The 27,020-nt window shown below is 33.1% G+C and overlaps 1 protein-coding gene across 1 annotated transcript in view; it reads right to left on the bottom strand.

The window, feature by feature from the left end:
• LOC101670523 (eyes shut homolog) overlaps positions 1–27,020 on the bottom strand; it is an 858,786-nt gene that overhangs the window by 348,085 nt on the left and 483,681 nt on the right. The window contains 1 exon segment of the mRNA XM_045069380.1: positions 17,039–17,160. Coding sequence (XP_044925315.1) covers positions 17,039–17,160 — 122 coding nt within the window.

Below are 27,020 nucleotides of genomic sequence, written 5' to 3'. Positions count from 1 at the left end.
GATTGGATGTCTCCACCTGACCCCACTCATCCCTGCATTCGGGCTGTTATCTCCACCTGACCTGATCCACCCTTGTATTTGGGCTTTGTTACCTAGGACTGGTTTCCCGGACTTGTTTTTTAGTAAGTTCCCCTGGGGGGATGCAGGGTCAATTTAAGTTTTACTGCATAAACAACAAAATGACCGTTCAACCAACATGGTGCCGCTCTGGCTAAACAGGCCCTTACACTCTAATATGTGTCTAAGAATTATATATTTCTGGGAAATAAAAATATTATTTACAAACACTTTAATATGTTGCATTTTTTTGCATGTGCTTAATCAATAAGGAAAACTCATTAAAACTATTTTGATAGTTCAACTGGTATAGCAAAAACTTTTAGCAACTAGTTCAAAATCTTCAGTTTTTTAAAGATCACTGATTGAAATACAAAAAGGGCTTGTTTTGGGGGCATCTGGGAGTCTACATTAAGCCTCTGCCTTCAGCTCAGGCCCTGATCTCAGGGTCCTGGGATCAAGGCTGGTGTCAGGCTCCCTGGTCAGCCAGGAGTATGCTTCTCCCTCTTCCCTGCTGTGCTTTCTCTCTCTCTCAAATAAATAAATATGAAATCTTAGGGAAAGAAAAAAAAAAAAAAAGGCAGTTACTTTGCCTGAGGGAATGAAAGTAGGACTTTAAGTCTGAAATCAATGCACTCTATAGACAAAAATATTTACAGATCCATAATTGAGTTATTTACAGCTGGTCCCTTTGTTGACATGGCAATGTCTGAAATATGAACACAAATATACAATCCTAAGTTTTATTTAGTTATCCTGTTCTATAGTTCAGGTGCTATAAAGTGTAATTTTGATTAAATAAGTCTCATTTTTTCTGACTTTAAATAATTTATTGAGCCAGTTATAGCCCGCTATTATTAAAAAGAAAGTCATTCCTAAGTCATCTGAAGCTCTTTAGGAATCAAAGCCCAATCATGTTTTTTCCATTATTCCTTCAAAAAGAACAACTGCCTTAAATTTGGATTATCATTTCCAGATACTTCTTTATAATTTTATCAATGTATATATTTTTAAAAAACAGTTTTCTTTAGTTTTGTGGAATTTTTAAAATTTTAAATGTTATTATGTATGCTATATAACAACTTTTTCTCATATCCACTTGCGTTCTTCTGAATTTGCTTTTTGATAAATATCTCAAGATATATAAAATCATAGACATTATTTCTTTGGTATCGTTAAGAAAATACACTCATTTTCAATGTCTGCCAGAACAAATCTTGATAAAATGTGACATTTTGATGTGTTAATATACTAGTAATAGCAAGTGAGATTGAACTTTAATTCTAACATATGTAACAATAATCTAGGCAAATTATTTATTTATTTATTTACTTCCCTAAATCTGGCTGAAAAGTTCTAAGAAATATAGAGATTTTGGAAATGCTGGGAAGTAAAATTTGAGACGAGAAAATGGAACAGAGGAAATTAATATTTGTGAATTCCTCCTATGTGCAAAACTCTGGGACCGTATGCATGTTCTATCAACAAGACTGAAAAATAAGCACCATTCTTATGAAGACTCCAAGTTGCTGAAGAACACTGGGTTAAAAATGGCAAGGTTCAAAGTGTATCACAGACTTAAATATAAAATGCAAAACCATATAACTTCTATTAGATAACATAGGAGAAAATCATAATCTTGGGTTTGGTGATGACTTTTTAGACACAACACCACAAACATAATTTATAAAAGAAAAAATGATAAGTTGGATGCTGCCAGGGAGCAAGAATTCCTCTCCACTTCAAGGGTCCTTCTAGCTAAACTAAGAGTCAAATTGATATAAAACAGGTTAACAAGAGAAAAGTAAACTTAATAGTATACCATTAGGGAATCCACACAGACATGGAAATTCCAAAGACAGGCAGAGTGAGGTATACATGTCATTCTGAGGTAAAGACAAGAACGTAGGGATTTGGAACTTCAGAGGAAAGGAATGCAATTCACAGGGCAACAGGAAGAGTAGGTGTTTGGTAATTAGATGCTTGCCCTACCATACAGATGAGTCACTCAGATAAAATTTATCTCTGCTAATAACTCTTATTCTAGGAAAGATCCCCAATTAAAATTCTTCCCTTGTATTTAAGGAAGGGACAAAAGTTTCTCTTGAGCCCCTAGGGTCTCAATTGCCTTCAGCTCAGAATAATGCTCACACCAAAGTGGCCCATCTTGGAGCAGCCCGCACTTGGCCCCTACGACTTCATTAAAACTAAAATATCTACCCTGAAAAAGACACTGTTAAGAGTATAAAAAGATAAAGAACATACTAAGAGAAAATCATTATAAAATACATATCTGAAAAAGGACCTGCTTCTAAAATATACTAAGAACTCTTAGAACTTAACAAACAATTCAGTTTAAAAATTGAGAAAATATGTTAACAGATACTTCATCAAAGGGGATATAAAATGAGAAATACACCCAGGAAATGATGCCCAACACCACATATTGCTGGGAATTCCAAATAAGACAACAATGAGAAGTCACAGCCTACCTAATTGAATGACTAAAATCCAAAACATGGATAGTATCTAATGCTGGTAGGGACTAGAGACAACAGGAACTCTCATTCCTTGCTGGTGAGAATGCAAATTGGTACAGCTACTTTGGAAGATTTCAGGCAGTTTCTAACAAAGGTAAGCAAACATAAATAAGCTTACCACAAAACTCAGCAGACTCCTAGACTTAGATATTTACCTAAATAAGTTGGAAATCTTTGTATGCACATAAAGCGTGCACCCACGTTTATAGTAGCCTATTAGTAATTACCAAAAATTGGAATCAATGAAGTCATCCTTCAATAGGTAAATAGATAAAAACCAAACAAAACACCTATAGTATATCTATATAATGGAATATTATTCAGCTATAAAAAGAAGTGAGCTATCAAGCTATAAAAAAAGACGTAGAGGAAATTTAAAAGCATACTGCTAAGTGACATAGAAGAAATTGAAATGCATATTACTAAGTGAAAAAAAAGTCTCAAAAAACTACACACTATCATTCTATCTATATGACATTCTTGAAAGGGCAAAACCATAAAAACAATAAAAAGATAAGTATTGCTGGAGGATCAAGGAAGGGGAGGATGAATAGGTAGAATACAGAGATTTTTTTTTTATGGCAGTAAAACTATTCTGTGTGAAACTATAATGGTAAATGCATTTATCAAAACCTTTATAACTATACAACACAAAAAATGAAGCCTAATGTAAACCATGAACTGTGGCTAGCAATAATGTATTAATATCAGTTAACCAGTTATAATAAGTGTAGCAAACTAATCTAAGAGTTAATAATAGGAGATACCATATTAATGCAAATTTTTAATAATAGGAGAAACTGTGTATGTGAAGGGGCAAGAAGTTATATGGAAGCACTGTATTTTATGTACAATTTTTCTGTAACCCTAAAACTGCTCTAATAAAAATAATAAAGCCTATATAAAAAAGTATTCAGAAAAAAATGGCAGGGCTAGAATTTGAACCAGATCAATACCTGATCATTGAGAAGACAAAACCTGAAACTGCATGTGAACAGATTAGAAATAATCAATCCACTAAGGATACATTAAAATAAGAAAGTGTGAAGCCCAAACATAAGATGCAAATTAATGAAAAGAATGTGGGATTCTGAGAACAGTCAGAAACACGGATGAAGTGGTTTCAATAATTAAGCAGAGCTAGACAAGGAAAAATTCTCCTTTTCTTTTCTTTTTTTTTTAAATTTATTTATTTTGACAGACAAAGATCACAAGTAGGCAGAGAGGCAGGCAGAGACAGAGGAGGAAGCAGGCTCCCTGCTGAGCAGAGAGCCGGATGTGGGGCTTGATCCCAGGACCCTGAGATCTTGACAAGCTGAAGGCAGAGGCTTTAACTCACTGAGCCACCCAGGCGTCCCCAAAATTCTCCTTTTCAAGAGATCTGTTTCTTTAAAAGAAAATAACTTGAATCAAGTACATAATTTAAATGAAATGAATATCAATACATGTCTCTCTAAAACTTGGTACTAGAGGATGGATGCACTGACTGAAAATAATAAGACAAAGGTCCAATAGCATTCTAAACCATAAGCAAATATGTGGCAATCAGGACAAGAATATTTAGTAGTTACTTAAAAAAAAAATACATTTCAAACCAGAATTTTTTTTTAAAAAAAGGGCTAGGTATATGCACATTTATTCATTATACATTAACTGAATGAACAGTCATTAATTTATTTATTCACAAGCCTTCATTAGTTTCTTGAAGCATGCAGGATACTTGGTGTACAATAGCATTCTAATGAAATAAAACACATTTGCCTAATTCTAGCAAGGGAAAGGGACATAAAATAAAGAAATGGATTTAAGTAACCTAAAATTGCAAATCATGGTAAGTCTGGTAAGAAAAGAGTATGGGATATTAGATTGGGAATAAGAGAGGCTTATAGACCATTTTAAGTTGATATCCAACTCTTAAGGACCTCAGGAAAAGGGATGAGAAAGAGAAAAAATTGTAGTATATGAGACAGAAGGAATAACAAAACAAAAACAAAAACAAAACAAAACAAAAACCTTCAGTGTGTTTGAAACAGTGAAAGAATACTAGTACAAGGTTTGGTGCTAGAAATTAGAATTATATATATATGAGTATTTGTGTGTGTGTGTATGTACACACAGATGTTTTCTCCCTTTAATTGTTTTTAATTAAAAATATTTTGAGAGCCATTTATATTTATTATTTTCTTCTAAGTTTATGATACATGCTAAAATAATAGCTATGTTCTCATTACAGTGTAAGTCAAGGATTATTGACATGTCACAATACCACAGAAGTCTTGGGACCCCTCTGCCTGCCACTTTGCCTGCTAGTGCTCTCTCTCTCTCTGACAAATAAATAAAAAAAAAAAAATCTTCAAAAAAAAAAAAAAATACCACATAAGTCCTAACCTCCAGGTATTATAAAGGAATACAGAGAAATGTTTAGAATCCTAGTAGATTTTATGTAAAAAAAAAACTCAAAAATCACATTTCATAAGACTTTTAACTTCTCAAAATATTTCAAGTGACTTCAAGCCATAAACACAATCTCTTTTAGGAAAAATTAAAGTGCAAACATAATATTTTAAACTTCTGAAAAAGGAGACAGGTAGATCTCTAAATGATCAGTATTAGCAAAGAATTGTTATAATAGGGTATGCATTGTGGTTTACTTTAAAAACCAAGACTAAAAATGAAGAATATTTAGGCTATACCAATCTTAAGTTCTCATAAAAGAAAACATGTTTTCTTCTGAAAAGAGTTTTTTTTTTCATACTGAAGTAAAAAAAAAGGTATGCTTCAGTTTTTTAATATGGGACATTGGGAAACATAATGAGGCATGTCTTCAAGTATTTGCAAGAGAAAAGAAATGTTTAAATGAACATATCTGAAACTGATTCTGCATAAAAATTGAGAGCATAACTAAGTTATGCTAAGTAACTTTGTGGAAAAACTAAGTTATGCTAAGTAACTTTGTGGAAAAAAAGTTTTTTGACAACCTCACATAATATGCTCTAGACAAAGATCTGGAGAAAAATCATGGAACGGATTTCTAACTCTTGTTTAAGCCTTTGTTACATTATGAGTTGTCTTATTATTTTGGAAACTGCTGAATCCCAGCATGCATTGGAAATATTAGCAAGTTTTTTAGCCAAAAATATGAGAAAAATTAATTAATTTGACAAAACATACCTAAGATATGTTAAATATTTTAATGTTGTCATAGGCATCTAGTAAATATTTACTAGTAGATACTTCACTCTGAAGATATAATCTTTTGCAGCTAATCTAACCTGGATAACGAAAACATACCTAGAGTAAAATATCTGCATATTTACTATTATAAGGTGCATTTAGGGAATGTGCATATCATCTTAAAAATTTCCTTCTCTATATTTTTGATGACAAACAATACTGTTTTGGAGAGGTGAGAATTACTTTTAATCAAAGTCACATCTGCATTTATGCTAATTTGGGAGTAAATGACCCTCTACAAAGAAAAGAAACAAGCATAAAGGGAACTAACGACACAGATTTCCAATATACCAAAAAATCTGTCAATTTATCTGCTTGACCAATTCATACAGAATAAAACAATTTTGTATAATAAATGTAGATTATATAAATTTTCAAAATTAAACTTATATTGAGACTCCTCAGTATCACAAAAAGCATAACATTGAACAACTATTTTATCACTCAGAGGGAAAAGAACAGCAGGTGAGTATCAGAAATAATGGAAAGTGTTGAGTTCTGGAGAAAGAAGTCTTACATTCTATACCACTTCTGTTAATAACATTTCATTGGGAAAATCAATTGATCTATATAATTTGGTTTTCTCATGAATGAAACAGGAATGATATCAGTACATCGCCTGGCCACAGTTATAGTAAAAGTAAATTAGAACCAGTTATAAAAAATCTTTGTTAAAAAAACAATATATGGATATAAGTTTATTTTTTGTGCTGGAAAGAAATGTATTGTTTTTTTTTTTTTGAATAATTTTCTCAGAGATTATTACAAAAGCACAACTTTTGAAAGTCCAATAAATAGAGGGAGGAAAGAGGGTGGAAATGATCTATGAAGAGACACAGGAAATTTTCTAAATTAATGGATATGCTCTATATCTTGATTTTGGTGGTATTTACATGGGTAAATACAATTGCCAAAACTCTTAATTGTGTATATAAGATCTTTATATATTTTTTAAAGATTTGTTTATTTACTTGACAGAGAGACAGTGAGAGAGGGAACACAAGCAGGAGAAGCAGGCTTTCCAATGAGCAGGGAGCCGGATGTGGGGCTCGATCCTGGGACTCTGGGATCATAACCTGAGCCAAAGGCAGACACTTAATGATTGAGACACCGAGGCACCCCAAGATCTTTATATTTTATTATACGTAAACTATACTCTCTTTTTTTTTTTTTTTTTTGTAAGGGGGCACTTGGGTATCTCAATCGGTTAAGCATCAAACTCTTGATTTTGGCTCAGGTCATGATCTCGGGGTCCCAAGATTGAGCCTGGACAGGGTCCATGCTCAGCAGAGAGTCTGCTTGGGAATCTCTTTCTTCTTCTCCCTCTGACCCTCCCCCTGCTCTCTCTCTGTCAAATAAATAAATCAATCTAAAAAAAAATTAAAAATTTAAAACAATTGAGTACCTTATGTAGAGGTTGTTTCTCTCCCTTTTTAAGATTTTATTTATTTATTAATTTCAGAGTGACAGAGAGATCACAGTTTGGGGGAGGAGCAGAGGGAGAGGGACAAGCAAATTCCCCACTGAGTGGGGAGCCCAACATAGGGTTTGATCCCAGGACCCTAAGTTCATGACCTGAGCTGAAGTCTGTTGCTTAACCTCTGAGCCACCCAGGTGCCTGGAGGCTGTTTCTCTTAAAAGATTGCCCTGTGTATTCCCTAGAATAAAAGGAAACAGTAAGAGAAGATAAGCTACTTAGAAAAATGAGAAAAATGCAGGGAACTTGTATACTTGATTATGCTGTATTATTATTATTTTTAAGGACACAACTTGAATTCTGATTAATGACCTTTTTAGAAAAAAGAAAATACAGAATTTGCAGTAAAAAAGATTAATATTTACATTCTTTCCCTTTTTTCTGCAGTTCAATAAAAAATAATTTCATTAGCAAAGCCCTTAACTCGGGATTTTATATTTTGTGCCTGCCATAATCATTGCTCTCACATGTAATATCACATCTGAGACAATGACTGGTAGTTTTAATTCATTTCCAATGAACTATTTCTGTGTATTTGGATTATTTTGTTTTTATTCTTTACTTTTCTTCAATTTTCAAATTTCTAGGGCTTTGCATAAAACAAGTCAACATTAAAAAAAAAACAACAAATGTTATAGACAAGCAAACAAACCCATTCTAAGACAATAACACTTTTCATCTAGACTTTTATCAGGGTTTTATAGAAATAATGAGATAATCTCATGCAAGTATTTTTTCTAATTATTGTTTTAAATAATAACAATAACCTTTAAATATGTTCTTACACAGCTCTGTGAATAAAATTCAAGAGATTTTATGTATAACTATGCTAAATTATAGAATTCTGGACTGCTACATTTATATAAAATGTTTTAATATCTGTACCTGGAATACATTAGGGCATTATGATTTGAATTGTGTCCCCCTAAAGATCTTGAAGTACTAACCCCTAGTACCTTAAAGTGTTACCTCCTTTGTAAATTAGGTCTTTGTAAAGGTAATCAGATTAAAGTGAGCTCTTTAGGGTGGGCCTTAATCCAGTATAACTGATGTTTTATCAAAAAGGGGAATGAATAGAGACATGCACATAGGAAGAATGCCATGAGATAAAGGAGAGAATGCAATGATAGAACAGAAGCTAAGGAACAGTCAATATTGGCAAGCAAATTAATACAAAGTGTGTAGGGGGAACTTGAAGCTAGGAAACGACCAGGAACTTGATTTATTCTGGGAAACAACACAGTGCCAGATAAAACTGTCTTTCCTCCTACTTTTCAACCTGGCTTTCAATGAAGTAAGAGAGTTCATTTATTCATTCAAAAAATGGCTTTGAATATGATTTTACTTTATCACTATCTTCAAATAACATAATACCATGCCTTATGTAACATAAGAGCCTTACTAAAAGTACAGTGATTTTTCCAATCCATCCTTTGTACCATTGTTATCAAAAAGCAATTTTATTTAATCAGTGAACTCTAAAGCCTATTTGTAAAGTTATACTTGGTCATAGGATGTATTCACCTGTCAAAGAAAGTATACTAACTCCTTGAGGGTTTTTTTTTTTTTTTTGGATGAAATTGGAACTATATCAGGTTCAGACTTTTCCCTTGAGAGAAGGATAACTATTTAGTCTTTCATAAATTCACTGGAACCACTATGATGGCTGTTATCCCTTGGGTATTGAGGGGTAGACAGTGACAATATACATATGATTTCATATTAAATGTCAAAGACCAGTTCAGAGTCATCTGTAACCATGAAATTGGAGTCACAAACACCTCAGTCTGATATTTAGGTTTGCCACTTTGTAACACTGTGATTTTGCTTAAGTTACTGAAAATATCCAAGTCTTGGTTCTCTCCTATGTAAAATGGGCATCTACAAAGCCTCAGAGAGATTTTATTCTAGTACAAAATGATACAAACGAGAAGTGCCTGTACATATAGTCTCATCAATAGCTTGTGTGTATGTAATATTACATCTGTCCACAAATAATAATTTGATAAAATCTATCTAAATCTTGAAGGTTGAAGCACTTTGATTTGGCATTTTCAATTCTAGGAATTTATTGTCCAGATATACAAATAATATATACCTGCAAAGAACCACCCATAACTAATTTCCCCAAATAATAGTTTATACTGAAAAAGATTAAAAATTGCCTAAGTAGTCACTATGTTATATTCATAAAATAAATTATGGTTTAACTATATAAAAAGATGGTGAAAGGTATACATACCAACATGTATTTTGTTCAAAATTCTGGTTTTCATAAAGGAAAAATCTTCCATCTGCTAAAGATGGATATTGGATTGCCATTGCCTGGATTAAAACTCTGTTATGATCTTAACTTTTATATTAGTAGTTATTTTACTTTTATTTTAGCAGTTTGGACTCCTATACATAAACTAGGCAAAACAGAAACAATTTTTGAAAAGAAAAAAAATCTCAAGTAAAACAACATAATTTTATATTTTCACTCAATATGCTAAAAACATGTTGATCAACATAGATTTTTACTTCTACTTATTAAATGGCAAACTTTTTTTCAGTTACATCTATAAAAAATTTTAAATATTTCCTTATAAGAAGCATAAAAGTTCTAATATATAGTGTTTCATAATTTAAGACATCTAGGATGCATTTACATAAATTATCAACTGAGAGAATGGAAAAAAAATCATATGGGCAACTGGGAACGAACCTTCATGTTGTCTGAAAGTCTAGTTTGTAGTGTCCATAAGAAAAGCAGGCCAAAGCATCAACACGGATGCCAATTACACAGACAGCAAAGAAGCCAGATGCTGTTGGCAAAACATGCTCCAGAGTGTGGCATCTGGGTCTAATAACTGCCATACAGAGCCCCATCTGTAGCTAAAGCTGTTGACTCTGCTTTGGGGAAAGAAAAATCAGAAATAAAGAAGGCAGTTAAATTCTAAACCATGCCAGGAATAGCAGAAGGCAGGTTGCAGTCAGCATTCAAATTACATCCCTAGCCCATTTTGCTTTTTAATGTCTTGAAACTGTGTAAACACTAAACTACGTTAACTCCAGTTGTTTAGAGATGATCACATACAGGTAAGTTCAGTAACTCAGAACACACAGATTACTTAAAGAGATTTGAAATTTCTGGAAATATTCATTTTCCTAACTCTTTTTCTTCTCAGGGAATACAAGCATATAGTCAATGAAATACAATTTTCATTTGATCTATTAAAATGTATGCTATGTTAAGCACTCTTTATGGTGTGCAATGTGAATTTCTTCAAAAGCATGAAATTTAAGAATCTTCACTGAAATTTCTGATGTATCCTTGGGACTGACTCTTCACAAAATGAAGTAAGAGATTCTTTGTATTTTTTATTGTGGGTCCTGAAATTTTTGATTATGAAAAATCTGTGAGAAACCTTCAAGAACTCTAAACTTTAACTAAACTCTTTCTTAATTACAAAGAACAATGTAATTTTTTTAGTGGTCTCTATTTACTATATACACAAATATATTAAAGGAAATGAGTTAATATCAATATGACCCCACAGATTCATCATTAGTAAAATGCTGCTCTAGTCTTATTCATACATATATTTTTGAAAATATGATAAATGTTGGGAATAATAAAAACTAGTGATACTTAGAGTTTAATACACATCAAGAAATAAGCAAAATACTTTGTGTACAGAATTTTATTTAATTATCATCATAACTCTGTGAGGTATAGCTATTATTATTCATACTTTCTGGATTAAAAAAACAAACCAAAACAAAACAAAACCCTGAAAGCTTAAGGATACAAATAAAATTCCTTAACCCAATTCATACTAATCTTTAAGAACAGAACCAAACTTGATACCCTATATCCAGATACTCTGACCCTAGAATTCATGCTTTCTCTTTCCCTGTCTCTATCTTCTCTCTCTTCCATATAAATAATATAAAACATAATTTGGTATAATCACTTCAATAATGGCAGAAGAAAGACTTTGAAAATACACTCCTCCTTAAAAGAAAAAGAACACTGGCAACATGGTCAAATCAACTTTCCCAGAACCCTAAATAAAGTAAAGGCTTGCAAAAGTTTGAGGAGTGTTTATGCAAGAAAAATGGTTGACTCTCATAAGCATAGTCACCTCTGTAGTGGTTGTTTGCAGTATTCCCATCCCTTTTATCTAGCTCTGGAACAGACTTGAAAACCAATGGCACTGCAGTTATGGCAACTGTGAAACCAACAGCCTAACATCCACTGAAGAGCAGGACAAGTTTGGAACTCACCTAAAAGGGCTTTCCCAGGAATTTCATTATTTCATTGGTCTGGTGACTGTATGAAAAGTTCCTTTTCATGAATAGACTTTAGGAATAGACATTTTCAGGAACAGACCTGACTCAAAGCTTACTCTTTTCAGAAAGCCTAATATAAAGAGTATTTATTAATAACACTGAGTAGTAATTGCCTAATATTGTTGCTGCTTGAAGTGACGATTACAGACAAGGCTGAGAAGAGGTTGACCAATATACTTTAAATAAAAAGTGCTGAGTGAGATGTTCATAGAGGTCTTTGAAAATCTAGACATTTTATTGGGTAATTAGAAGACAAGACAATATGAAAGTCTACATAGGTCTAAGAAAGGTAGGAAAAGACGTTAATCTCTTTTCTCTGACTGACCTTGAGCCTCTGTTCAAGCAGATACCGGAGAATAAGACAGAGTTGTAAAATGTCTGGCTGAGAACTGAATGCATGCCTCATCATATATAAATAGTAAGGCTTATTAGTAGACATAGTAGTTTGAGGAAATTATAGAAAATCTCTGTTAAATCTTTAGTTGACCATTAGATTAGCCAAATTGAGACTTGAATAGACACAAGTGAAAAAGAAAATGATTTATAAAACTATTTCAGAAAAATCTTTAAACAAATAACAGCAGAAACAAAGAATTAAAAAAAAAATACAGTAACAACCGAGAAGAAGCAGGATCTGATTTCCAGATTTGCCACATTATACTATTTGAAAGGTCAAGTGTTCATAAAAAATTATAAGTCATACACAGACAGACAAGTATGACACATATATAGAAATGAAGCAACCATGAGAAAGTATCCCTGAGGAAGTCTTGATAATTGGACTTACTTGACACAGGTATTAAAACAGCTAAAAGAAATGTGTTCAAAGAAAATCAGAAGCCATATCTAAATAATTAAAGAAAGTAGGGCACCTGGATGGTTTAGTCAGTTTAGCTTCTGACTCTTGACTTCTACTCAGGTTACAGTTGCCATAACTGCAGTGCCATTGGTTTTCAAGTCTGTTCCAGAGCTAGATAAAAGGGATGGGAATACTGTAAACAACCACTACAGAGGTGACTATGCTTATGAGAGTCAACATTTTTCTTGCATAAACACTCCTCAGACTTTTACAAGCCTTTAGGATCCTGATATTGAGCCTCTCCTCACATTCTGCTCTGGATATGGAGCCTGCTTAAGATTCTCTCACACCCTCTTCCTTTGCCCCTTTCTCCAATTTGCATGCACACTCTCACTCATGCACTCTCTCTCTCTCTCAAAAAAAAGGAATAAATAAATAAGTGTGAGATTGATGTTTTGCCAATTTGAGAATATAGAGAAATATCAATTATAAACAAGGACACAATAGAAATTCTGGAATTAAATGTATAAAAAATAAAAATTAAAAATTACTAGAGGGGTACACCACTAGATTTAAGTTGGTAGAAGAAAGAAGCTATGCATTTGAAGATAAAATCAATTAAGATTATTGATCCTGAGGATCAGAAAGAAAAATGAACAGAGCCTCAGAGACCTGTGGGACACCATAAGAACATTAACATACACATGTGAGAATTGTAGAATCAGAAGAGAGAGAGAGAGAGAAAAGACAAAATATTTGAAGAAATAAGTGCCAAAATTTTCTAAAATTTGATAAAAAACATTAATCTACACCTCCAAGAAGCTCAATGATTTCCAGATAAAATAAACTCAAAAACATAAAAAGCTAATCAATCACATGATAATCAATCTGTCAAAAGACAAAGAATTTTGGTAGCAACAAGAGAAAATCATTCATTATTCACAAGGAATCCTCAGTACAATTAACAATTGATTTATCAGAAAACATGTAGTCCAGATATCTTTAGTGCTGGAAATAAAAGACTGTCAACCACAAATTCTTTATTTCTTAAAGTTATCCCTTAAATTAAAGGAGAAATTAAGTCATTTCCAGATAGAACTGAGAGAATTCATCAGCAGTAGATCTGCCTTATAAGAATTAATAAAGAAAATCCTTCAGATTAAGATGAAAAGATACTAGACAGTAATCTGAATTCACACACAAAAATAAAGTGCATTGGTAATGGTAATCATATGGGTAAATATAAAAGACAGTATAAAGGCGTTTTTGCTTATTTCTCTTTTCAATTCCTATTTGATTTAAAAGAAAGTGCATAAAACAATCCTATAAAATTGTGTTGATGTGCTTATAATTAATAATAGCCTGAAGGAGATGGAAGGGAATGAAGCAATGGTGGAGCAAAATTTTTGCATACTGTTGAAATTAAGTCAGTACTGGGCGCCTGGGTGGCTCAGTGGGTTAATCCGCTGCCTTCAGCTCGGGTCATGATCTCAGGGTCCTGGGATAGAGACCCACATCAGGCTCTCTGCTCAGCAGGGAGCCTGCTTCCTCCTCTCTCTCTTTCTCTGCCTGCTTCTCTGCCTACTTGTGATCTCTCTCTGTCAAATAAATAAATAAAATCTTTAAAAAAAGAAAAAGAAATTAAGTCAGTATTAACACTATGTAAATTGCTTTAAGGCAAGAAGTTAACTGTAATCTATGGGATAACCACTAAGAAACAAAGTAAAAATATCTAGTAAAAATAAAAAGGAAACTAAAGTGTAATACCAGGAAAAACCTAACACAAAAGAAGGCATTAATGGAGAAATAAAGGAATAAAAAAACCTAAAAGATATAACATATTTAAAATAAAAGAAAACAACTTCAATAGAACTCTATTTCATTATTAATGTTAAATGTAAATTAAGTAGGCATTTCAATAAAGGTAGAATAGACAGAATGAATTTTTAAAACAGTAAATTTATATCCTATCTATAAGAGACAAGCTTCACATTCAAAGGCACAAACAGGTTAAAAATAAAAAGTTAGGGATGCCTGGGTGGCTCAGTTGGTTGGACGACTGCCTTCGGCTCAGGTCATGATCCCGAAATCGCAGGATCAAATCCCACATCGGGCTCCCAGCTCCATGGGGAGTCTGCTTCTCCCTCTGACCTCTCCTCGCTCATGCTCTCTCTCACTGTCTCTCTCTCTCAAATAAATAAATAAAATCTTTAAAAAAAATAAAAATAAAAATAAAAATAAAAAGTTAGAAAAATAAATACTATGCCATTAATCATCAAAAAAGAGCTGAGACAGCTATGCTAATATCAGGCAAAATATACTTTAAGCAAAAAATGTTACAACAAAGAAGGACATTTTATAAATATTTAAATCTGTCAGTAACATCTAACAATTAGATCTTAGAGCCTTAAGATCTAACTTAAGTAAATGAAGCAAAATGTGGCAGACTAAAAGGATTTGTAAATAATTTTACAATAACAATTGCAAACTTTAACTCTATAATGGCTAGAACAAATGGGAAGAAAATGCAGGGTATAAAAGACTCGATTGACATATAAACCAACTAGACCTAAAAGACCTCTACAGAACATTCCACATAACAATGGAATATGCACTCTTGTCAAATATGCAAAGAATATATGTTAAGTTGTAATAGATGCCTCAGTAAATTTTAAAAGATTTAACTCATACAAAACGAGTTTTTTACCATAATAAAAGTAGAAAACATATAGTGCTCAGGCACTATAAGCTAGGTTTGTAGCTAGCTCTTGGTGTTCTCCTGTTGAACATTTCAACAGACAATTTCACAGAACAACAAAATGAGACAAAGCTACTCTATGACCCTGATTAATTGTTATAAAGACAAGCCTGCCCCCAAAACATTTCTAAATACAGACAAAAACTTGAACATTATCTAAACCACAAGACTAGCCAAACATTCTATCACAGTTGTATGTCTATCATATTAACATGATTGATATAAATGGTTGCTGCCTCTTTAGAAATTTGGATTTTACCTGTGTCCAGTTTTCCTTTCTCCTAGGTAAGAGATTTGTTATGAATACAGATAACTCTTTCCACTTCCTGAAGGTCTCTTTAACCAAGTCCACTTTCTTAACCCCCCAAAATTATATGTCAAAACTCAAACCTCTAAATCCTTTCCAGCCCCCTTCTACTGAGATGCCACATGAATTTACATAGTGTGTGTTCTCCGTTATAGTAATAAGTTATTAACCCAATTTGTTTAACCACAGGCATGTTTCTGCTGGTGTTTGTTTGGAGGTGATTAACAGTGTGAGTATAGAAAGGCATAAATTATCTTAGGAAATACAGAAAAAGCCAAATGCTAAAGAGTATGTAACAGAATCTTTGATATATATATAAATATATATATATATATATATTATATATTATACATTGTAGGTTATACTTAATAGTCATTTAAGAGAAATAAAATAAGCATAAACAACTACAGGAAGTTTTTCTTTCCTAGCTCAACAGAAGTTGATCATTTCTTCTACAATATAGATGGAAAGGCAGTTAATACAAATTTGTGATATGTCAATTTTAAATAATTGATAATTCACAAAAAATAGCTTTTTACATTTTTATATATTTTAAAATAATGTCAACTACTGACATTGTGAGTTTTTCTATATTAAAAATTATTCATCTTTTTCTCTTAAACTATTGCCAGATATTTCAGAATTGTCTTTAAATGAAGTAACCTGTCTACTGTTAATCAATCTGGATCTTATATCCTGCTTTAGTCACCCAAAATAAGAATATCTTTGACAAAATATTTGTCAAAACCTTTACATGCTTGAGATGATCTGAAATCATCAACTGTAATCACAAGACACGATAGTGTATGAGTTATTTTAGAGGACACTCTGAAGTCATTTTGATTTATCCCTGAAAAAATAATCATCTAAGTAAATTTGCATTCAATTAATCTGCTTCTGTGACAAGAAGAAAATCATTCTAGTCACAGTACACCTGGTTTTGCATCTACTTGAGATACCTGGAGTTCACCAGACAAGTTAAAAATGAAAGCTATTTTATCAATATGTATTTGGTTATTAAACTTTTCAAATATTAGCAATAGTTATTCAGAATTTCTATTTAGAGCTTATTTCTCACCTAGAAACTAATACAGTTGGATTGGGGAAAATGTGGACTAATTAATGTAAAACTGATCAATAATTCAGTGAAAGTAATATAAACTCATGATAATCTCCAGGTAATAAACTGAAAGTTTTAATTCAACATACACATGAAGGAGTCATATGGTGGTACTCATTTTACATGAATAATCCAAAACACTGAGATGACAAAGGCATGTTTTGAAGCAGTAAATGCATTTTTAACATGTGTCAGATCTGGACATTGCACTTCCAAGTTCAATCTTGTTTATAATTTTTGGACACACATTTCAAATAAATGTTGACACTATCTTGTCAGGAAATGTCTCTTCATCTTGAGATTATTATTTTAATTAATAGATGAAAAGTGAAAATAATGCTGGCATTACCCTAGGGCACTGAATACTCCAAGTAATTTTATGAAGGAAACAATAAATACATTACTCACTGATTGCTATTGTAGATGTCAGTACAGGTGGAATTGTTCTTACAAGTATTCATTTTGCAGTCATTGGATTCTTGTTCACAAAAACTTCCTTCCCAACCAGGTAAGCAGACACATTGGTAGCTCTAAAGGAATATGAAAATTATACAACCTTTAGGTTATTTTTTGCTATTAAGCCTATAATACAGTTATTATTCCTGGCTATTTTGATCCCTGTCAATTTATGTCTATTTTAATTCTTACAGAATGATAATACTTCCCCAAAATTACTTTTACCACAGATTAAAAACTATGTGAACAGTTTCTTAAGTATTTAATTCAATAAAAATAAATATGTATTATGTTCTGGACATAAAACTCTTGGTTTTGTTAAATATCTTAATATAAAAACAGTGTATTAGTAATATGAGGTTAGTGATGGTGTAAAACTAAATAACTAAATACATAACTCAGCAATTAGCTCATGAGTTAAAAAAATATATAACTACAACAAATAAACCTTCTGACTGTTTTGTGGCATTATTTACAAATAATCTATGTCAATACAGTATTGTTAGTCAACTGAAGCTGCTAAACTTTGAATAGCGTTTTTCTAAGAGATAGAGTAGGCCAATAACAATATTCAGAATACTAAAACTCAAAATACTAAAATACTTTTCCAGGATTGGGAAAACAAAAACATCTTAAAGTACTGTGGGGCAATAATTTCTATATTTGAAATACTTTCAAAGAGCAGGGCTCTTGTAAAAAATAGAATTTGGGCTTTTACATTTAAAGATTCTAGATTTAGAATAATGAAAAATACTAAAATCAATGTTAGCTGTTTTCTTAATATTCACTCTTTCCTATAGTAGCCACTAGCCACATGTGGTTATAGAGCATTGACATGTGATTACTATCAAATGAGATGTAACTGAATTTGAAGATTTAGTGTGAAAAAAGGATATAAAGCATTTTACTAATAATTTTATTACTTACGTTATAATGGTAATGATTTGAATATAAAGAGTTAGACAAAACATTTTAAAATTAACTTCTTTTAACTTTTTCTATTGTGGCTGTTAGAAAATTTAAAACACACACACAGGTCTCATTACTTTTCTCTGAGACAGAGCTGTGCTAGGTGATGGCAACCCAGTTTCTCTACTTGCAAATATAGTTAAGAAATCTATCTAGTTAGATGCACATGTATGAAGATCAGGAGCTCTCTGAGATTAAGGAATCTCTTGTACTTTAATACATTCTAGCTTCTTGAGAGGTCTGGCACCTAACAGATGTTTAATACATGTTGGATGAACACATGAAAAAGAATAAATATGATAGTAAAAGAAAAAGCCAAAGTAACCAGGATGGATTTTAAAAGGATTCTATGTTTGCTAGAAGTGAATAGCAAATTTGTTTTGAGCATTACAGTCAAACAACATCTTAATCAGAGAAACAAATAAATGCATGCTCCCTGTATTTTCATTTAGGTTACAATAATTCAAATGTATGAGCAGTGCCACTGAATATTCTGCTTTGGTTTAATAGGGTCAATTGGTTTGCTAAGGCTTGTGAGCAGCTGAAAAGCAGAGAGGGATGAGAGCCACCACATTGTCAACTCTGGGTTTTATTCTTGACATATGTGTTAATTCTCCAGGTTACTCATTAATACTATTCATGGTTTGCTGGATGTTTGCAGTAATTTTTTTCATGCATTGTGGCCCCTACATTGTTAATGTTCTCAATGAGTTTGGTTACATTTGGGAAGTTTTCACTTATTGTATTTGGCTTATTATTTTTCCTTCCCTTTTTAGTAAGCATTGATAAAAGACTTACAAGAAATTTGGTATAATGATTATATTTATTTGAAATGGAGGCAATTCTATAGTAAGCAAGGCAAGTAAGTGTCTGCTGTAGGTAAATGCAGAGAACTACACAATTCAGTGATGAAACATGCATAAGTCTGTGGGACAATGAGATGCCCTGTTCACTTTCTATAATGTATGAAACATCTTTGTGAAGACAAAAACACAAGTCTACTATTGATTTTTATTTTGACATATCAGTAATAATTTGAAATTAACGTGACAAGTGAGTCAAAAGCCAATCAAATATCTTTTCCATTAAAGCCATACATTCCTTAAAAGCTAATAATTATTGGTATTCTTGATGACTTAATAATTAGTAGAAAATTATCATCAATTTAATGGTATAATTATCATTAAAGTGTAAGGTACAACAGCAGTGATCTCTAGATATGATAAAATCTGTACAAAAAGGAAATATTAAAAAATGAGGAAAATATGGGTTTTCAATAATTAAACATTACAAATATAAATTTTGAAGAAAGCAGAAATGAATATGAACTAGAAATAACCCAGAGTTCAAGTATTTCTATTCATCTGTTGCTAACTTAATTCAGAAGCATTTTTCTGAATTTAGACACGCTTTGTACAAGGTACTTTGCCATTCAACGTTGAAAAGTTAATTAATTTCAGTAATTTAAAATAACAGTTAAAGGTAAAATCTATTTTTTAAACCATATTACCAAAAACCATATTGTACAAAAATAACATCAAGAGAGTAACCACAGATTTCGGAACCTCTCCAGACCAATGTTGGATAAGTACAAAGAAGACACATTGAGGAAGAATGAAAGATGAAGAGTAAATTTTAAAAGCAACTGAGGAATAAAGACACATTACCTTCAAGCAGCCAAAGACTAACATCTTATTTCCCAATAGTAGAAGCAAGAACCTAGTAACAAATATTCTAATGTAGTGAAAGAAAATAACTAGGAGTGAAAGAAAATAACTATCAGCCTAAAAATCTATGGCCAGTAGAAAATACCCTTTTGGGGAAAGGAGAATAAACACATTTTTAGAGAACTGACAGCTGAGAATTTACTGTAATGTTTGATTGTGGGTATCTGGTGACAACCAGCCAGGATTTCAACTATGCTCTGAGAATTATTTACTATGTAATTATAAGCATGTTGTTTAATCTCAAGGAACATCATAAATAATGGTACCTGGTTGATAAGGGTATGAGGATTAAATGAGTACCTAATATAGAACTTCATATGATATCTGACCTACAGTAAGAATCCAGTCAATTTTAACTAAAACGTTCTTAACTAAAACGTTCTACTGGCCTGAGATCATGACCTGAGCTGAAATCAAGAGTCAGACTCTTAACAGACTGAGTCACCTAGTCCCTCTGAAAATGTTCTTTTATCCAGTGAATTATTCAGGTAGTCTGAACTGTTCCTCAGTCTCTGATTCTTGCTTCTTTGACATTTTTCCACCTGGAATACTTTTGCTTACTTCCTGCAAACCCATCTTTCCAAAGTTTATTCTTCCCTCAAGGTTAAAATGTCACATTCTAACTGAACCATGATCATTTCCTACAGTATAATTTCCTCTCTCACAATTTCTATATTATCTTTTTTTGATACTTTTAAAGTACATGAGTTACTATATACATATTCTGTTTTCCACTTAGTACTTATGATATCTAAAAATATTTTATTGTTTTTGTCTAATGTAAAATATAAATAAAAACATAAATTCTAAGAAGGCATGAACTAATGTTTTTTGTTCAGTTATCATCAACATTTGGAATACTGTTGATATCAGATGAAAAGAATGAATAATAGAACATAAGATATATATGATAGTAATTAGTAATAATATAGTCATAGTGAATATTTTGTTTAGGAACTTTTTAGATATTAAATCATCTCATTTTCCTAACAAGAAAAAGTATATTTTAAAATACCTTTAAATAAACCTTCATATAAATGTTTAACGAAAAACCATTTCTATAACTAAGAATTGGAAATTCCAATAAAAGAAAATAGGATTAGTTCCACTATAAAAAAGTGCTTATATATTCAGATCATTATATTTGACTCAATCTTAGTCACATAACTTATCTTACAAAAAATATTTCCTGTGTAAAACTTACTTTTAGATTCCTGAAAATGTAGATACACACCAAAAGAATAAAAAATAACATTTTTAAATTGTGGTCTTTTTCTGGAACATTATTCATATCTAGGCAAAAGAACAAAGATTTCTTTTTTCATTAATAAAATTTTTAAAAAATAAAGTAAAATTCATAATAAATTCAGTCCTTGTAACAATAAAGAGCTCTCAGGGGGAGGAGCAAGATGCCAAAGGAGTAGGAGACCTAAATATCACCTAGTCCCAGGAGTTCAGCTAGTTATCAAACCATTCTGAACACCTACAAACTCAATAGGAGATCAAAGAGAAGCAGAACAGTAATTCTAGGAACAGAAAAGCAACCACTTTCTGGAAGGCAAGATGTGCAGAAAAGTGAATCCAAGGTGATATACAGGAAGATAGTCCTCAGGGGGAGGAGCCGGCCCATGGCAGGCCATAGAGCAGTGGAGCACAAAATCATGACTTTCAGAAGTCTGCTCCACTAAGGGACATCCCCAGAAGCTAAGCAGGGGCTGGAGCCCTTGAGGAAATAGTGTGGTCTCAGGACCTGTGGGGTCACAAAAAGACCAGTCGTGTCTAAGTGTGGCAGAACTCCCAGGTGTTGGAGTGGGGAAGCCAGGTGCACAGATGGAACCTAGGAGTGGGCTTTCAGATCAAGATTATCTTAAACTGTGAACCAAGACACAGATGGACCACTACTCTTTAAGGAGGGATGCCACAAGTGGGACATCTGGGGAGATTCCCTCCTTCTTCCTCCAGGAGGAGCCGTGCAGAAGTGCATTGCAGGAATCTGCTGAGTTTGGAGACTCCAAACAGGGCCATGCACTAAAGACAGAAATGCTTCACCACAGACTGGATGAGCACAAAATGCAGGCGGAGACCAGGAAGATGGGAGTGATTGACTGCTTTTCTTTGAGGGCACATTGAGAAGTGGGGCCACAAACTCTCAGCTTGTCCAGGCTGGAGATTGGGAGGCTGCCATTTTCATTCTCCTCCCCCAAAGCTATATAGAAAGTGTTCAGGGAACAAAAGCTACTGAGAGCAAAACCAAGTAGATTACTTATCCTGGCCCCTGGCAAGGGTGGTGTAATTCTGCCTCAGGCAAAGACATTCAAGAATCATTGTAACAGGCCCCTCCCCCAGAAGAGAAACAAGAACATCCGGCCATGACCAAGCTTGGGATACAATTTCTTCTAACAGATCAAAATAACACTAAATATAACCTAAATCTAGTGCATGGCTTAGCTCTAGTCTCTAGCCTGATCACATCTTTCCTTTTTTTTCCCTTTTTTCAACCAACTTCTTATCAATTCCTTTTTTAGAAGCTTTTTAAACTTTCATCTTTACAGTCATATTCCATCCCTTCATCATGTTTACCCTTATTTTTGTGTATGTGTGTATATATATATATATATATTAAAAAAATATATATATATATTTTGCTTTCTTTAAAAATTTTTGGAGGCAGTTTCTTCTAACAGACCAAAATTCATCCAAAATCAAGTATGTGCCTCTGTTCTATTCTCCCCCTACTCATGAATCTGGGTCTCTTCTGAATTGGCTAGTGTATATTTTTCTGAGGTCATTCTTACACTTTTAGTGTTTTGTTCTCTCATTCATCTATTTTTATGTGGATAAAATGACAAGGTGGAAGAACTTACCTCAAAAAAAAAAAAAAAAAAAAGAACAAGAGACAGTACCAATGGCTAGGGACCTAATCAATATGGACATTAGTAAGATGTCTGATCTGGAGTTCAGAATGATGATTATCAAGGGGCTAGTTGGGTTAAAAAAAAGCATTGGAATACTAGAGAATTCCTTTCTGGAAAAATAAAATCACTTTCTGGAGAGATAGAAAAACTAAAATCTAATCAAGTTGAAATAAAAAAAAAGCTATTAAAAAGGTGCAATAAAAAATGGAGGCTCTTACTGTTAGGATAAATGAGGCAGAAGAGAGAATTAATGATATAGAAGACCAAATGACAAAGAATAAATGAGCTAAGAAAAAGAGAAACAAACAGCTACTGGACCACCAGGGGAGAAATCGAGAGATAAATGATACTAAAAGATGAAACAATATTAGAATAATTGGGATCCCAGAAGAAGAAGAAGAAAGAGAGATGAGACAGAAGGTATAATGGAGCACATTATAGCAGAGAATTTCCCTAATATAGCAAAGGGAAAAAGCATCAAAATCCAGGAGGCACTGAGAACCCCCTTCAAAATTAATTAAAATAGGTCCACACCCTGTCATCTAATGGTAAAACTTACAAATATCAGTGACAAAGAGAAAATCCTGAAAGTAGCTCGGGACAAGAGGTCTGTAACATATCTTGGTAGAAATATTAAATTGGCAGCAGACCTATGCACAGATACCTGGCAGGCCTGAAAGGACTGGCATGGTATATTAGGAGCATTAAATGAGAAAAATATGCAGCCAATTAAACTACATCCAGCTAGGCTATCATTGAAAATAGAAGGAGAGATAAAAAGCTTCCAGGACAAATAAAAACTAAAAGAATTCGTAAACACCAAACTAGCCCTACAGGAAATATTGAAAGGGCTCCTCTAAGCAAAGAGAGACCCTAAAAGTAGTAGACCAGAAAGAAACAGCAACAATATACAGTAACACTCAACTTACAGGCCAAACAATGGCACTAAATTCATATCTTTCAATAGTTACCCTGAATGTAAATGGGCTAAATGCCCAATCAAAAGACATGGGGTATCAGAATGGATAAAAAAATAAAAAAACAAGATCCATCAATATGCTCTCTACAGGAAACTCATGTTAGACCCAAAGACACCTCTATATTCAAAATGACAGGAGAAAAACAATTTACTATGCTAATGGACAACAAAAGAATGCTGGGGTGGCAATCTTTATATCAGACAGATTAGATGTTAAGCCAAAGACTATAAGAGATGAGGAAGGACACCACATCATACTTAAAGGGTCTGTCCAACAAGAAGATCTAACAATTTAAAATATCTATGCCCCTAACATGGAAGCAGCTAATTATATAAACCAATTAATAACAAAATCAAAGAAACACATCAACAATAATACAATAATAGTAGAGGACTTTAAAACCCACCACCACTGAAATAGACAAGTAAAGATCAACAAAGAAATAAAGGCTTTATATGAAATGCTGAACCAGATGGACACCACGATATATTCAGAACATTCCATCCCAAAGCAACAGAATACACATTATTCTCTAGTGCACATGGAACATTCTCCAGAACAGATCACATCCTGGGTCACAAATCAGGTCTCAACCAGTACCAAAAGACTGTGATCATTCCCTCATATTTTCAGAATGCTTTGAAACTAGAATTAACCACAAAAAGAAAGTTGGAAAGAACTCAAATACATGGAGGCTAAGGAGCATCCTACTAAAGAATGAATGAATCAACCAGGAAATTAAGGGAAAATTTTTTTTAAAAAAATCATGGAAACAAATGAAAATAAAAACACAAGTATTCAAAATATTTGGGACCCAGCAAAGGCAGTCCTGAGAAGAAAGTATATAGTGATAAAAGCCTTTCTTAAGAAACAAGATAGTCTCAAATACGCAACCTAACCTTACACCACAAGGAGCTAGAGAAAGAACAGGAAAGAAAGCCTAAACCCAGCACGAGAAGAGAAATCATAAAGATCAGAGCAGAAATCAATGAAATAGAAACCAAAATAATCAAAACAGATCAATGAAACAAGCAGCTGGTTCAGTGAAAGAATTAATAAGATTGATAAACTCCTGGCCAGACTTAACAAAAAGAAGAGAGAAAGGACCCAAATCAATAAAATCATGAATGAAAGAGGAGAGATCACAACCAAAGAAATACAAACTATTATAAGAACATATTATGAGCAACTATAAACCAGCAAATTTGACAATTTGGAAGAAATGGATGCATTTCTAGAGACCTGTAAACTATCAAAACCGAACCAGGAAGAAATAGAAAACCCGAACAGACCCATAACTGGTAAGGAGATTGAAGCAGTCATTAAAAATATCCCAACAAAGAAGACCCCAGGGCCACACAGCTTCCCAGGGGAATTCTGAAAAACATTTAAAGAAGAATTAATTCCTATTCTCCTGAAACTGTTCCAAAAAATAGAAATGGAAGGGAAAGATCCAAACTCATTTTATGAGGCCAGCATGACCTTGATCCCAAAACCAGACAAAGACCCCATTATGGAGAATTACAGAGTAATATCCTTGATGAACATGGATGTGAAAATTCTCACCAAAATACTAGCCAAAAGTATCCAAGAGTATATTAAAACAATTATCCACCATGACCACGTGGGATTTATTCCTGGGCTGCAAGGATGGTTCAACATCCACATATTAATAAATGTGATACAACACATTAATAAAAGAAAGAACAAACCCATATGATACTCTCAGTAGATGCTGAAAAAGCATTTGACAAACAACAGCATACTTTCTTAGTTAAAACTCTTCACAGTGTAGGCATAGAGGGTACATACCTTGATATCATCAAAGCCATCTATGATAAACCCACAGTGAATATCATTCTCGATGGGAAAAAACTGAGAGCATTCCCCTAAGGTCAGGAAAACATGGCAGGGATGTGCACTATCAACACTGCTATTCGACATAGTACTACTAGAAGTCCTAGCCTCAGGAATCAAACAATGAAAAGAAATTAAAAGCATCCAAATCAGCAAAGAAAAAGTTAAACTATTACTCTTTGCAGTTGATATGATACTTTATGTGGAAAACCCAAAAGACTCCACTCCAAAACTGCTAGAACTCATATAGGAATTCAGTAAAGTGTCAGGATATGAAATCAATGCACGGAAATCAGTTGCATTTCTATACACCAAAAGCAAGACAGAAAAAAGAGAAACTAAGGAGTCAATCTCATTTACAATTGCACTCTAAACCATACAATACCTAGGAATAAACCTAACCAAAGAGGCAAAGAATCTATACTCAGAAAACTATAAAGTACTCATGAAAGAATTTGAGGGAGGCACAAAGAAATAGAAAAACATTCCATGTTCTTGGATAGGAAGAACAAATATTGTGAAAATGTCTATGCTACCTAAAGCAATCTACACATTTAACACAATCCCTATCAAAATACTATCAATTTTTTAAAAATATGGAATAATCCTAAAATGGAACAAAAAAAAGACCCTGAATAGTCAGAGGAAAAAGAAAACCAAAATTGGCAGCATCACAGTTCCAGAATTTAGGCTCATTACAAAGCAGTAATCATCAAGACAGTATGGTAGTGGCACAAAAACAGACACATAGATCAATGGAACAGAATAAAAAGCCCAGAAATAGACCCTCATCTCTATGGTCAACTAATCTTCGACAAAGCAGGAAACAATGTCCAATGAAAAAAATATGGTCTCTTCAACAAATGGTGTTGGGAAAACTGGATAGCCACATGCAGAAGAATGAAACTGGACCATTTCCTTACACCGCACACAAAAATAGACTCCAAATGGATGAAAGACCTCAATGTGAGACATGAATCCATCAAAATCCAAGAGGAGAACACAGACAGCAACCTCTTTAGCCTCAGCCACAGCAACTTCTTAGAAACATAGCCAAAGTCAAGGGATGCAAGGATAAAAATGAACAACTAGACTTCATTAAGATCAAAAGCTTTTACATAGCAAAGGAAACAGTCAACAAAACCAAAAGACAACTGACAGAATGGAATAAGATATTTGGAAATGAGATATTAGATAAAGGGCTAGTATCCAACATCTATAAAGAACTTATCAAACTCAACACCCAAAGAAAAAATAATCGAATCAAGAAATGGGCAGAAGACATGAACAGACGTTTCTACAAGGAAGACATCCAAATGAACAATAGGTACATTAAAAAGTGCTCCAGATCACCTGGCATTAGGGAAATACAAATCAAAACCACAGTGAGATACCACCTCACATCTGTCAGAATGGCTAAAATCAACAAGTCTGGAAATGGTAGATATTTGCAAGGATGCAGAGAAAGGAGAACCCTCTCCCACAC

The sequence above is a fragment of the Mustela putorius genome, unplaced genomic scaffold (genome assembly GCF_011764305.1).
Source record: "Mustela putorius furo isolate JIRA1106 unplaced genomic scaffold, ASM1176430v1.1 tig00003927_pilon_pilon_pilon, whole genome shotgun sequence".
Taxonomy (NCBI): domain Eukaryota; kingdom Metazoa; phylum Chordata; class Mammalia; order Carnivora; family Mustelidae; genus Mustela; species Mustela putorius.
The sequence above is the reverse complement of the archived record's forward strand: the minus strand, read 5'-3'. Positions and strand labels throughout refer to the sequence as shown.